The 15,324-nt window shown below is 41.5% G+C and overlaps 1 protein-coding gene across 1 annotated transcript in view; it reads left to right on the forward strand.

The window, feature by feature from the left end:
• The first annotated feature begins 438 nt into the window (after nucleotides 1-438).
• The window catches only part of COL4A6 (collagen type IV alpha 6 chain), a 49,243-nt gene continuing 34,357 nt past the window's right edge, over nucleotides 439-15,324 (forward strand). Inside the window, exons 1-9 of the mRNA XM_082488412.1 lie at nucleotides 439-483; nucleotides 6,304-6,420; nucleotides 8,949-9,017; nucleotides 10,474-10,509; nucleotides 10,934-10,996; nucleotides 11,629-11,664; nucleotides 11,802-11,843; nucleotides 13,286-13,378; nucleotides 14,401-14,454. Coding sequence (XP_082344538.1) covers nucleotides 445-483; nucleotides 6,304-6,420; nucleotides 8,949-9,017; nucleotides 10,474-10,509; nucleotides 10,934-10,996; nucleotides 11,629-11,664; nucleotides 11,802-11,843; nucleotides 13,286-13,378; nucleotides 14,401-14,454 — 549 coding nt within the window. The 5' untranslated portion in view covers nucleotides 439-444. The remainder of the gene's footprint in view (nucleotides 484-6,303; nucleotides 6,421-8,948; nucleotides 9,018-10,473; nucleotides 10,510-10,933; nucleotides 10,997-11,628; nucleotides 11,665-11,801; nucleotides 11,844-13,285; nucleotides 13,379-14,400; nucleotides 14,455-15,324) is intronic.

Genomic DNA, 15,324 nt, shown 5'->3' on the forward strand with positions numbered 1-15,324 from the left:
AGCCAGAGTGGTCTGAAGTTAATACCGTGGTCTGCATATCTCTGGGTGGTGCTATCCAAGTATAGACAGAAAAACCCGTAAGTCCTGTTGAAACTCTTCAAGGTCAAGTGTGACACTGAGAGTAAAGCTTATACTGGATTGTTTATTTTCCTGGCATCTTGTTTTCCCCAGATGTGCAGTAGACAATTATACTTTTACTGTAAGTTGCCTGATTAAAACATTCCTGAAACACTCATTTGGCATCCAATAAAGCTCAGATGCTCAGTTCCTATCTTCACTGACCTCTGCGGTCAGAGAGAGTCTGCAGAGATAGTTTGCTTCTTTTGGTTTTGAAAGCTGAAGTCCAAGACTGAAAACGTTGGAGTGATGAGTATCTCACAGGTAACTGAAATATACAGATTGATGAAGTGAAATATAATGTGCACTCTTTTTCTTCAGGGCCCAATGGGAGTTCCAGGATTTCAAGGCATCAATGGGATCCCAGTAAGTTTGCGTATATAAATGTAAATCACCAGAATGTTATTGACAACCAAAAGCATGTAAGCACCAATGAGATTGTCCTAGCACATTGTCATGGTTTGGGCATGGTGTATCTTGGGAGTGCTTGCTTCTCTCTGGAGGGAAATGGCAGTGTTTGTTAGTCTAACTGGTGGTCCTGTGCTGTTTTGTAAGAGGTTTGGATCCTATTATGGAATGATAGAAAGTTGATAGGTATCAGGAAGTGATGCCGAGTTACGTGGCCGTCCGCTGCACCATTGATAAGCTTTTCTTTCAGCACCATGTTCTCTCAGCACTATGTCTAGAAAAGACCGTATCATAAAATCAGAGACGTATGGAATTGAAAGGGACCTCAGACAGTCAAACACGCATGGTCAGCTGTGCTTCAGGCCATTTTTAGTATGTGTATCCTAACCAAATCTTAAAACCTTGTAATGATGGAGACTCTAACTTCTCTGTTAGAAAAGCTTTGCTAATGCCTAACTTCAGTCTCTCTTTCTGCAGTTTAAACCTCTTCGTTCTCATCTTACTCATCATGGACACAGAGAGCCCATTGTTCTCTTTCACTCTGTAGTAGCTTTCTCGTATGTGATAACTGTTAGCAGGTCTCCCTCGATCTTCTTTTCCTGTGATGTGAACAAAACCAGTGACTAGAGCTGAGGCCCTTCAGAGGATCCTTGCTTCTCCACTAGGTGCTAGTTCTGGTTTAGATCTGAGCCTTTCAGAAACCTAAGATAGGAAAGATAATGGCTGTGTTTTCCAGGTGATAGGGGTAGGTAACCACTTTGCCTGAGCATCAGGAAATTTTTCATTCTTTGGAACTTTAACGTTCTAGTGACGGTTGTTTCCTTTACCATACAAAAAATTATGTGCCTGAGTATTTTGACCAGCTTTCTTTTGGTTTGGTTTTCCCCAGTGACTTTTGCAAAGATGTCTTACAGACACTACCTCAGGGGAGTTTTAGCTGGGTCAGCTTTAGAAGTTGCCCCAAACTTCCTTGCTCTCTCTACACTATTTAGCTCATCCTGCTTTCTCCTTCTGGTATTAGAATTATTTTTCTTTTCTTGATGACGTTTTTCCATCTTCTGTATCCTTGTGCCTTCAGACTATACTCATGCTCTTTCTCATCTTCCCTACTTCCTCAGCTGGCCAAGAGCTCCAACAGTTGAGCTGTGTTTTCTTACTTCCTATCAAAAACTGAATTGTTTTGATAGATTGGCTGAAAATGCACAGTTGGCCCTGTAAATGAGCTTGCTTGATTCCAGTTCCTTCCTGGCCCTTGTCCTTCTCTCCCCCTCTGCTCATCCTTGACTGTTTTCTCTCCTGCTCTACTCCCTCGCTGATATTTTTTTTCTTTTCCCACCAGCCAACTCTCTAGCTCTGAAGAGAACAAGCTGTTCCCATAATGCTTAATTTAATTGAACACACTGTGGGAACGTGCTGTTCTCCGGGTATTTTTTCAGATGAGGCTCTGGAGAAAGGGGATTCCCAACCATGAGGGGAGGCAGAGATACAGCAACAGCTATTGCCAGGTAGTTGGCAGCGACAGGCATTCCAAGGAGAAAGCAGGGGAGGCAGATGAGAGGATTCAAAGCCTCCGGCGTATGCAGATCTACTCCATCTGCTTTCAGTAGTCTGCAGGTGGGCAAATGGGAAAGAGGCAGATTTTGCTGCTCATGAACAGCAAAGTGCTCACCACTGTGGCTCCTCTGTGTCACAACTGCAGGACAGAAAAAGAAGGAAGGGAAACTAATTCATATTGTTTACATTCTAGCCACTGAGATAAATACTTCCATTGTAGGGTGAAAATAGCAACCACCACTGCTTGAGAAAATCCTTACACTTTTGCCAGTTGCATTTCAGCATAGGGAGTAGCTTAGGTTTGTTGTGAAATGTATATGAACATATGCACGTTATATGGATGTGTGAAATGCAGAGCAAAGGAGAGAGAGCATGTGTGTGCCGACACATCTAAGAGAGAAGTAAAAATATATCGTTATCTCTGCACAAGGATTAACATCTGAATAGAAAGAGATAATCTTAGTAGTATGCAGGTGTGTTAGTGTGGGCAGGTATATTTTAGTCATGGCCAAAGGACCATAAGGTTGTGATTCAGAGGGGAATCCCACTATTGACCTTAAGGGAAGTGATGTTCCACAGAGTTCCCCTGGGGAATGCTGGTGGCAAGTAAAGCTTGTTGTTGCAGCTGGCCTGGCTAATCCCTTTAACCTAGTAAATACAGCAGCTACATGTGTTTATTGCTAGTCTTTCTGTGTCACACTGCAGAAGAAACCCTCAAATCCTTAGCCCTACTCGGGAAGTTTATTTTTTCCCATAGGACAAGATTCAAGGACACCTCTGGCAAAGGCTGGAACGGGAGCTGGGAGATGTGTATAGCTTTTCATAAACTGTCCAAGGAGTTCTAGTAGGAAGTATTTCTCTGAGAAGTGAGCCCTTGTCTGTACCCTGAAAGCTAGAGCTACATGGAGAGGCGAAATTCTCTGTTTTGTGACCCTTCTGGAGGAAACACAAGGACTTGGTGATGGCTGTGTAAAGGCCACTTTGCTGTAGCAATCCATGAAAATGCTTATTCAATTAGTTTTGTGTTCACCCTTGATTGCGTTTGTTTCCCTGCTTTTAAATATTTGTTGAGCTCTCTTGGTGGGATTGCCTTTGTGCTGTTTGATTTAGAAAAGAGGCCCCTTGGGATCACAGTGTTAGTGTACGAGCAAGAGTCAGATAAAGCAAGGGCCTAGATGAATGGTTCAGGTTTCCTTATCTGTCTCACAGGGAATGTCTCCTTTTGTGAGAACAGAGAGCACAAGCGATCTCTCCAGCCTGTGTTTTAACTCAGGTCTGTAAACCCGTCACCCTGCCATGTGTAAGTAAAGCCTGTAAAAGTCTTCTGCCTTAGTCAGTTGAGGTGCGTGTGCTGAATTGGCACATCTGCCAAAACAGGAATTAGAGGAGGTAAGAGCAGTGAAACTATTAACCACTGTTTTTCAGGTCAAACCAGCTCTTTAAATCAGTTTTTTAAATCCCTGGGGAAAAAGGTGCATTTAAGCAACAACTCTCAAGGAAGTCAGTTGTGGGTGCTCAGTATCTCCTCAGGTAAGGTTCTTAAAACAAAACATTGTGAACTTTGATAGACGATTAGCTAGAAAGTAGGAAATCCTGTGGATTTTTTCCCTAAAGCAAAAGAGACAGCGTGTGTGTGTATGTGTGTGTGTCAGTCTGTGTCATGCTTTGGCTCAGGCCCACAGACACGGATGCCATGTGATTAAGTGACAGGGGCACAGATCTATTTCATACACATGAGAAATCACTGTGGTCAGCATACTTTATATCCTCTCTTTGTGAGCCTTCCTCACATATTAAGAGGATACCGAAATCCTTTGGGCTACTTACAGGCTATGTTGGGCCAAGAGTTAGGAGATCTCACCCAAAGCATTTCCCAAGACGTGAGACCACTGGTCAGCTGCCTGCCATGGGCTGGCCCTTGGCCAGCACTGGAGGCTCAGCAGCTTGGCTCCCCGTTGCCTAGCTCTCAGGGGCAGATGTTGGCTCTTTAGCTCCACTGAACCCTGCAGCTGGTCACCTTATGTTGTAACCAGATACATGTGCACTTGTCCCGCATAGCTTCTGGCTTTGTTGATGCTGTTAGCAAAGTGAAAGACCCAGTAAACTTTGACCACTCTGGCCTCCCTCTGCAGTCACAGCCTGTCCCGTCTGAGACTTGCTGCTCTTGGCTATGACATCCCGCATGAATGGAGGAGGGTGGGTTGCCACTGAATTGTTCCAGCTTTGGGAACAAATGAAATAATTTCTAAGCGACAAACATAAGTGGCAATAAATGGGTGCCTCAGCCTTCTCCTGTCACTTTACCAGGGCCTGGCAGGTCTCTGCTTGCACACCACATGTGGGTGTTTTGACAAACAGACATTAATCATCGGCAACTGGTACTATGTGTGCAGTGGTGCCTGATGCAAACGCTTTGGGATGACTTCATTCCATGTCCCGAGGCCTTGTTTAATCTCAAATTTATACTTGTCTGGGTGAGCTGCCTTGGTCTTGTAGTGGAGACACACTTTACATTCATTGTTTGCACCTTATTGACTGACAGAGAGTAGATCTGGGCTCTTTCCCCTTCTCTCCATTTTGTTGGCACAAATCACAATACAGTTGCCAAAAGAGCAGGACCAAGGAACTCATCTGGCTGAAAATTAACCCCATTAAGAGACAGAACAGTTATTTCTCTGCTGAGTTGGTTTCCTGCTCTGACTTGCCTATTCTGCCTGTGCTTATGCCAGCACAGGGAAGAGGTAGGTGTGAGTAAGCAGGAGTGTGTGATGGCCCTCCTGGCAGCAGCTGAGACTGGTGATCAGCTCGAGTATTTACATAATTATGGCCTAAGTTGCTCTGCTTCCTTGGGAAAGTCACTCTGCTACTGTATGTCCCCAGCTTCGCGTCCATAAAATGAAGTTTATAGCATTCCCACGTTTTTACAAGGCATTTTAAGATCCATAGATAAAAGGCTTTACATTACTGCAAAGTTCTCATTGAGTTTGGTCAGAGCATATGCTATTGGCTTGGACTGGGAAGACCTTTAGCAACACAAATGTGTTTTGTTTTAAGTGTCAGGCATGAAGAATTGTTAATGTTCTGCTTTATCTCCATTTTATCCATGTTTATTTTTTTACTTTCCTAGTGTGAGTCATAGCTTGTTTAATGCCATATCTTAAGGATGAATCTTTGGGATCAAACAAAAGTACTTTTGGGATGAGGCAAGATCAGGGTGTACAGAGGGAAGGGAGAGGACTGTCAGTTACTGATACGATCTCCGTAAGTTTCATTTTTCTTTCTGCCACAAAACACTGTCTTTGGGAGCCACAGAACTCATTTCTATGAAAAGAAGGATAGAAGAAGGAGCTGCTTGATACCTGAGTAGTGCGACTGACAGATCTGTCTTTCTGTTTTGCCTACACATACCCATGTGACACTGAAGAAGAAGTAGCTGAAGTCCCAAACTCTGATCTCCTTTGCACCAGTACTGTGCTGAGTAAACTCCAGTCAATTTAATAGAGCTATACCAGGCCAAAAGAGGTGTGAAGTCAGAATTAGGTACAATTGTATTCTACTCTGCTTGATTAATAATTCAACATTACAAATACTTTCTTTTAAATGCTGTTAGTTTAATTAGGTCTTTCTCCCAGTTGCTTTGCTTAAGCTTTTGAGTTTAATATAACAAGAAAAGCTGTTTTGCTTGAATGGCCTGATATTGGAGCTGTAACATCTGTTGAACTATTAAAGGAAAGAATCCACACTGGAGAGGAAGAGAAGTCACTGGAACTTTAAGCAGATTGGAATTATAAATGCTCAGTATTGTTGAGTCTGCCTCTGCCCTTGTTTTCACATGAGTAACTTCCATTCCTGGTGTCAGGTGCACCCTTGCGCGCTGTTCTACACTGTGTTACATGCCATATATTTCAGACTGCAGTGGGATGAGTATTGCCCTTTTGGGACCTACTCATGCATGAGTTATGTACTTCAGAAAATTATCCCTTGGCGAAAAAGATAATTAAATGAATGCAGCCAATGTTCTAGGATTTAAGCTTTGGGGAGGATAAACAATGCTGGCCGAAGCAGCTCGTTCTGTTGCAGTCTGCCATACACTGAACTTGAGTGGGAGTTGTGCATTTCTTTTGTTTTGTGTTGCCATTTGGAAGAAATCAGTTTTCTGGGGACAGTATTAGTAATAAAATAATACATCCTGTCATTCATTCTCTCTTTTTCCCCTTTACACAGGGTCATCCTGGACAATCTGGACCTAGAGGTCTTCCTGGCCTCGATGGCTGCAATGGCACCACGGGGAGTCCTGGTGTTTCTGGATCAGATGGGTTTCCTGGCCTACCTGGGCTGCCTGTATGTCCCAACTTGAATATGATGATTTGTAGTCACTAAGTCAGGATTTGCTTTTCGTGCCATTGTTGGAAAAGTAGCTCCCAAGTACTTAGGAAGTACTCCAAGTACTTAGGAACCCTAATAACCCTAAGTTTATTAGCATTGTTAGAGCTCAGTATCATTTCTTTTATTGAAATTCCAATCTGAGGATAAAATGAATATCCTGTGAATTCAGTATTTCCCACACCAAGTTACACCATTGCCACTGGCAGTACTCAAGCTAACTCAGAAGAAACCATGATAAAGTTTTTAAGAACCGTGAAGTACCAAACGTTTCTACCTGGCATGTTTCAAGTTAGTAAACGCTGATTCAGGAAAGGATGTTATCATGTGTCCAAGTCTAATCATCAAATATTGGACGCTTTCCTTCAAGTCTTAAGATAGCCAAAAGCTTTGGTCTCATTGAGTGTCAATAGGATTTTCTTTCCAGGGTACATGTTTTACTTTTGAAAACACTTTTCTACCAGGTTGGAGTTTTATCTAGCCTGCATTGGACACCTTAAAGTTAGGTGTCTAATCTATTCATCTGGACTCCGTTCTTGCAGAGATTGGTACTGGTGAGAGCACTTCTTCCCCTCTGCCTTTCAGGATGAATTGTCTTTGAAGATACCCGTTTTTCTGCATTGACTGCAGAGAAAGTGAAGGTAGCTGGGTGACATGCTAGGCTCTGTTTAAGTGGGTAGGATTAGTTATAAGAACTCCACTCTTAGATGGAGTTATATAGTCCTTCATAGAAGTACGTGGCTATTTTTGAACTGTAAGTAAAAAATATTTGACTTGGTATTAAAATATTTGACAAATATTTGAATATTTGTTGACATTCGAAGCCTGATCTTACAAACACAGGTTGTGTGACTAATAGTACATGTAATGGAACTTCTTTGCACGTACACATGAAGAAGAGGAAGAAAATACAGCTGGCAGATGTAAATAACGCCATTTGTTTCCGCATTTCTAAAATGTGCTGAGACATCTTTACGTGTCATCCAGAGTTGAAATTCATATGGCGTTGAAAAATACTGAAGCAATAAGATCAAATTAAAGTACTGCTTTCTAGAGTAACGGATTTACCCATACCTCCTGCTCAAATTTCTATTTTGTAATGTTCGTAGGGTTACATTTTTGGCAAGGAAAGCTGCTTGGATCAGCCAACCCCTCTCAAATTAAGTTGACAATTAAATGAAATAATCTCAGATAAATTGGATGGGATGATCAAGATTAAAATAAATTGGATAAATCTAGAATTATAATGGCAGCTTTTTCAGAAGATTCATGCACTCTACCAGTTTTTTCTCTCATCGATTCTAAACAAATTCAGTGGTTTACAGTGTTAAACAAAAGAGAGAATCATTGAATGGTTTGGATTGGAAGGGACCTTAAAGATCATCTGGTCCAACCCTGCTGCCACAGGCAGGGACACCTTCCACTACACCAAGTTACTCAAAGCCCATCTAACCTGGCCTTGAACACCTCCAGGGATGGGGCACCCACAACTTTTCTGGGCAGCCTGTTCCAGTGTCTCACCACCACACTAAAGAATTTCTTCCTAATATCTAATCTAAATCTACCCTCTTTCAGTTTAAAATGGTTACCCCTCGGCCTATGGCTGTACTCTCTGATGAGGGGTCCCTCCACACCTTTCCTGTCAGGCCCATTGAGATACTGGAAGGGGCTATAAGGTCTCCCTGGAGCCTTCTCTTCTCTAGGCAGAAAAAAAACAGCGCTCTCAGCCTGTCTTCACAGGAGAGGTGCTCTAGCCCTCTGATCGTCTTTGTGACCCTCCTCTGGACTCGCTCCAGCAGGTCCACGTCCTTCTTATGTTGGGGGCCCCAGAGCTGGACACAGTACTCCAGGTGGGGTCTCATGAGAGCGGAGTAGAGAGGCAGAATCCCCTCCCTCAACCTGCTGGCCATGCTGCTTTTGATGGACCCGGGACACATTAGGCTTTCGGGACTGCGAGCGCACATTGCTGGCTCATGGCCATGTTTTCATCCACCGCTACCCCCAAGTCCTTCTGCACAGGGCTGTGCTCAACCACTCATAGCCCAGCCATAATCCATGTTTGGGGTTGTCCCAGCTTGGGTGCTGGACCTTGCACTTGGCCTTGTTGAACTTCATGAGGTTCACATAGGCCCACCTCTTCAGCCTGTCAAGGTCCCTCTGGATGGCATTGATGTGTATATGAACAGTGGGGTTACACCATGTCAAACAGATTCAAATAGGATCTTAAAAGTTGTCAAAGGCCTAAAATAAAAGGGAAATCTAATATAAACAGGAAAATATCAGAGAAAATGTTTGCAGAACCGTGTTTTTCTAAAGCTGCTGGAAGTCTCAATACCACAGCTTCTTTGACAAAACTGCAGTCGTATTTTTGCAGTTTACTGGAGTCAGGAGTTTGCCTTATTCATTATGCTGAATATAAATTCTTTCAAAACAGTATTTTTTCCAGAAATTTATTTTTGCCTTTTTTTTTTTTCTTTTTAAATCAGGGTCGTCCTGGCCCAAAAGGCCTTAAAGGAGAACCTGTTTTTGCTCAAGGCAGTCTTAAAGGAATGAAGGTAAGGCTTGTCATCACATAGGAGAAAATACAGTACAAGAAACACTTTGATGTCCTACAGGTTGCAGGGCTGATGCTGCAGGTTAGATTGCTCATGATGTGAGACGTGGGTATCTTGAGCATGTCTGAAAGCAGAGCTGCGAAAAAGGCCTTATAATAGCTTCATTAATGCCAACACAGAATACTCCCAGAATTTAGAACTGCTGGGTCTTTGCAGAGATCTTGTTCTTCCCATACTGGGATGCTGGGACATTGGTCACCCTGTTACTGTGCAGTGTAGTTGCTGGACCTTCACTTGTCTCTGGAGAGCTAGCACCATTTGTTTGTGGTGTCAAACCATGGATGTGAGGAATTTCTTGTAAGCTTATCCTGACTTATATGAGGTAGCGTATGTGTTTCTGGATGCAGATGTAGCAAAGGAGGGGCCCTTCACCTACACTCAGAACTTTCCTATAACTGACATTTTTGCTTGTGCCAGATTTGTTGATAAAACAGCTCAGGAAACTCACAAGTGCATGTTAAGATTTCTACTGTGACATCCCAGCTTCCTCCCAGTGTTTTTTGTACTGGGAGGTGGTCTTAAGTGATCAGTCATATTCTCGGTTTAAGTACATGAATATCGTATCCCACTCATAGTATTCCATCCTTTGCCGCTGTGAAGTCAGGATTTTACTCTCTCTATTTAATAAGGACCTTGCCCTGAAATGTCTGTATCAATTTTATTTCCTGTACAGAAAATACAAACTATGGACAGGCAATTTCCGTTTATTGTTCAGAACAATTAATTGGTTCTTGAATATGCTCGTGTAAAAGATTTGGTTCTTTGTTGCCTTGAAGCAAACACTCACCAGCTTACCATGGGTTTGCTTTTTGCCAGAAGTACTAGGTTTGGAATAAATCTGCAAAGGATTCAGTGCCTCTTGTGGTACTGAATTCAGCAATATTTAGCAGCCTCATGGTTCATTAAATACTGAAAATATTAAGAAATTTATTCTGTCGTGTAATGTCCCTCACACTGAATTTGTTGGTCAAAATTCTACCCGCATCATATACTCATAAGTTGGTTAAACTTAAATAGATCTTTATTTACTTTAATATTTATGGGAAATACAGATATTTTGATATAATAATGATATGCTTTTGCGTATTTTATAGTGGTTTTGTAATCAAAATATTTCTAATGTATTTTCCAATGTTTTTACAATTAATACGATTTTTTTCCATGCCACTTTAGTTTCGCATAAATAAAATGCTTGTAATTTCTCCAGAGTTTTGGAATCTCTCCATTACCCAATTTAAATATGGAAGCACAGGTGTCAAAATATTTTCCCATTTACACTTGATCTAATAATGCTGTAACCAACAGCAGAGGTTTCTATTTATACAAAACTTAATGTTCTTTATTGTTTGTTGCAATAACATAGTGTATCTTTTATTTATGCATTTATAATTTTTAGGGAGAAAATGGTCTTCCTGGATTGGATGGAATTTCTGTAAGTTAATTTGGGGAATAATGGTTTTAAAGAATATTAAGTAGGTAATTTTTCTTGTGTCGGTTCTCAAGGACACTTTTCAGCTTAGTGGGCCATATATTGACATGGGTGATATCAGCAGCATGAGCAATTCCAGCTTTGTCATGGTATGAGTGGATCTTCATTATGGTAGAGTAATTCAGCTTTTTGCTATTATTGGTTCCATTTTTCCTTTTTCAGTTCTAACTCCCTTCTGCCATTGAACTCTGTGACTTAGATTTTCAAAATACATCTAATAATATGAAATGGATTGTTCTAGTATTTAAATTGACATACTTAATTAGGGGATATTACTTAATGTTTCCTGAGACTCGCTTTGTCTTTGGTTGGGGTTTGATGGGGTAAGTGCTACACATTGTGTATTTGTCATATGTTCTTCTTATAGGGCCCAAAAGGCTTTCCAGGTCCAATAGGTTCTGCGGGCCCTATAGGATTACCAGGTTTGCAGGTAAGAGACCTCAACTGTTGCACTTGTTGATAGAACTGTTCAAAATATTGGCAGTTCTCCCTCCCTGTGTCGTGACAATGAGCAAAAGTGCACGTGCAGCTAAAAGGACTGAGCACAGCATAGAATACTTCAACTTAGATCGTTTAATCTAATCACAAGAGGGGAGGCTCCTCTCTGGGGCAGTGTTCAGAGCAGCAATCATGAATGAGGGCTGCAGCAAAGCCCTGGAGAGCTGTCTGCAAACACTACGTTACACCGTTCTGAGCACTTCCTCATCTTGGGACTCGACGGCACATGCTGACCTCAGCATATTTGGAGCCTTTGTCATCATGAAATATGCTAAAGAGTTGCTTTTTCAAGATACTACAAGAGAGTTTCCATTCGGCAGAGGTAAAAACAAACTACTTGTTTGTTGCTTTTAAATGGAAATTTGCTCTTAATTAATCCACGGTACCAAAGGGCTATGCTGTCTATTACAGATGTGAAGACTTGAAGATCATGTGTATCAGTTACTTTTGCTTTGGGGGCAAGAGGTGAAAGTTTAGGTACCACTGCAGATCCCAGCATTGCTCCGGTTGTGTGCATCCCAATTAAGTCAAAAGAAATGAAATCTTGATCTTGTTCACATTTAGGGTCCAATGGGTCCCCCTGGGCCACCAGGTCCAAAAGTAAGTACCTACTTTTCCTGTCTCCTTTCTACACCTGATTGTTGGCTTTTTTAACAGTGCTGTGAGCCTAGATGATAGTGATGCTGTTGTTGCTGTTGTTCTATTATTCATTCGTCATTGGTGTTTTTCTCTCCTAGGGTAACATGGGATTAGGCTTTCAAGGAGAGAAAGGAGAAAAGGTAGGTGAAACTTGTTCTGTTATGGAAAGAGCATGAAATAACACTCTAGTGTTCTATCATACCTTGATCCTCTAGAAAGTGGCTAGATTCTAGCATTTTCCTATTTTCCTTTTTTTTTCTTCTCTTGGACTTATTAACAGTCCAAATACTAAAGAGTCTTTCTGGTTCCTTATCTGTTGGTACGCAAAAAAAGGATGGGAGCTTTTTCTGGATGAAGAGGGGGAAGGGGAAAATATCAATTCAGCACACTATTTTCATGGTCATCGAGACATGAGGTCCTTAGACACCTTTCGAGTCTCTGTCTTTCAGTTTCTTTGGACCTTCACCTCTTATATAGAACTATTCTACTGACTTCGTTCTTTTTGGCTTTCATAGTATTCTTTGGGTCAACCAATGTGTAATTTATAATTTTACTATCCTAAATGGGTGTCCTGTAGTCTGTGAGAGAATTTACACTGGCATAATGGGGCTTCTCAAAGTTCTTAATCTGGGACTTGATTCTGCTGCTGTTAAAATTGGTTCTCAGCATTCTACATTTCTAATTGTTTCTTTTCTTCTTTTCTTTCGTATTTCTCCCGCAAATATTTTCTGGAATGTTTTCATGTCGATTCAAAAGCTGAGCCTTTTTTGTTGTTGTTCTTGCCACGTTTTATGTCCACAACTCTTCTGAAACAGACATAAATGTCTGTACATCCTGTACAGACATCCCTGTACTCAGCACTGGTGAGGCCACACCTCGAGTATTGTGTCCAGTTTTGGGCACCTCAATACAAGAGAGATATCGAGGTGCTGGAGCGAGTGCAGAGGAGGGCAACGAAACTGGTGAAGGGCCTAGCAGACAAATCATATGAAGGGCGGTTGAAGGAGCTGGGACTGTTTAGTTTGAGGAGGAGGAGGCTGAGGGGAGACCTCATCACTCTCTACAACTATTTGAAAGGACACTGTAGAGAGGTTGGTGTTGGTCTCTTCTCACAGGTCATTAATGACAGAACAAGAGGGAATGGTTTCAAGCTCCACTAGGGTAGGTTTAGACTGAACATTAGGAAAGAATTTTTCACAGAAAGGGTGGTCGGGCATTGGAATAGACTGCCCGGGGAGGTGGTTGAGTCACCATCCCTGGATGTGTTTAAGAGACGTTTAGGTGTGGTGTTGGGGGATATGGTGTAGGGGAGAACTTTGTAGAGTAGGGTAGATGGTTGGACTCGATGATCCCAAGGGTCTCTTCCAACCTAGACAATTCTATGATTCTATAATGCATTTTGTTCATCTTATTTTTCAGTCTGATCATTTGACTTCTACAGCCAAACTCCTGTGCCAGCATTCAGGCACACATATATTATGTACATGGGATATAATTAGAGTGGCTCTTTTTTGATTCGCAGGCCACTTTCACAGGAAATCAGTCATGTTCTGCCTGTGTTAATAATGTTGCCTCTTTACAGGGTGATGTAGGGCTGCCTGGCCCTCCAGGTCCCCCACCATCCACTGGAATACTGGAATTCATGGGATTTCCAAAAGGGAAGCAAGGAGAAAAGGTCTGTAAATTCAGTTTACAAACCCTCCCTCTCCACATGCTCCTTCATTCAAGGCTGAAAGAAATTACTGGACAGTAAGGGCCGTTATATTTTCAAATCAAAATAATTTTCTGTACTAGTTTAATCTGCCAGATGGCTATTGAATAAAAATATTCTTAGCTCAGAGCATTGTGGACTACTGGAGAATGCATACCTCTCAAAAGGAAAAATCTGAAAGCTGTTTAAAGGTTTTCATCATTAATCCTAAAAATAAATGACCTGTAGTTTGTTGGACCTGTGAAATTGGGTCAACTGAAGAAAAAAACCCCAAATCCATTTAGAAAAATAAATAAAAAGCTGCAGCTCTTTTTTTTTGGGCTGTGATGCACACTACTCTGAAATAATCAGATTTCTTTCCTTTACTTCGTTATCCTGGCATTTACGGAGATACACATTTGGCTCATCAGTGTTTCTGTAACTGAGTTAAAGGTTCTCTACATGTGTGAAATTTAGGCATTCTGAATTAACCTGGGACCTATACAGGCTGAGCTTACTTAAGCCTCTGCGTAAATCATGAGAGTTACCGTCTTATTTGGTGGAGTTACATTTGCATGAGTTGAGGTTCAAACAAATGCCATTCCTTTTGGCTCACTCTTGAATTTGTAAGCAGGACTGTGAAGATATGCTATCTCATTATGTGTTATTTTGCTGCTTTCCATGAAGTACTGTGCATGTTCCGATTCTCTAGATGACGATATGAAATGCTTCTAGTTTGACTTCTAGCAATGGAGGACAGCCGAACAACAGTTCCCAAGTAGTGGTCTTTGAAGCCATGGGAAGTGGTCACAGAAAATCTGTTGCATGCACCAGCACTGTGCTGAGAGACACTATATCTGGCACATGATGACACAAATCAAGTATTCTTGCTGACAAACAAATTGCAAGGCCTTACTTTAGGAGTCAGGAGCATGATGAGTGGATTGGGGAAAGTCTTGCTTTCACGAGCGCAGTGATTTATTGTTTTTACCTCTTCCCCTTGTCAGGGTGAGCCAGGCCCTCAAGGACTCCCTGGAGACAAAGGATTGCCTGGCATACCGGTAAGGACAGAGGAGAGTTTTTAATGTAGGCCTAGTATGGGTTAGATGGTTCAACACCCTCTGAATAGCTCACGAAGTCTCTACAGGGTTTTCTAGGCACCAGAGTCCACAAGATTTTTGAAGAGTGTAACTGTAATCTGATAGGGTTTTTTCCTGGAGATACGAAGAAGATAATGCTGTCCTACCACAGATGTTACAAAGCGTTCATCATTTCAGTACATGTAATCTGGTTTGCAGAGATCTGCAAGTAGACATACCCTTTACGTGGCCACTTGATGGCAGTGTTTCTTGGTGTCCCACAGTGAGGTAGACCTATTTTCTCAAAGATCCTATTTTTTTCCTTTAATTATGTCTAAACATATTTTTTGTTATTTTACTTTAAAGTTGTAAAGCACATGCAGATCTTTCTGTCTGTCTTTATATGTCCCATTTTAAAATGGGCTGTTTAATATTAGTGCTCATACACTCAGGAATGTGTAGCGTCTTCTCTGTATGAATCAAGAACAACAATTTATCCCTGGATTCCAGAGAGCTATTTCTCATCTTATAACCTTTTGTAAACACAGATTATTTCGATAAGTTTAGGGAATAAATATTTTGAGGAACTTCTGACTAATAAGATAAATTGTTTGTCAGTTTCTTCAACGTACAGATGTTCTTAGCAGAAAGACGTGCAAGAAAAACCTGTATGTGAAGCACAGTTTGTTATTAGCCTTTCTGGACGTGTTCCATTATGTGCATGTTTAGCTTTATGCATCACAAGAGGCCCATTGAAGCTGATGGAATTGAACATATGTGTGAATTTAACCACAACCATAAGATATTTCAAGATTGAAGCCTGAAAATTGCTTAACTGCCGTAACTCTCGCT

This window comes from Vanellus vanellus (assembly GCF_965231255.1).
Source record: "Vanellus vanellus genome assembly, chromosome: 10".
NCBI classification, from domain to species: domain Eukaryota; kingdom Metazoa; phylum Chordata; class Aves; order Charadriiformes; family Charadriidae; genus Vanellus; species Vanellus vanellus.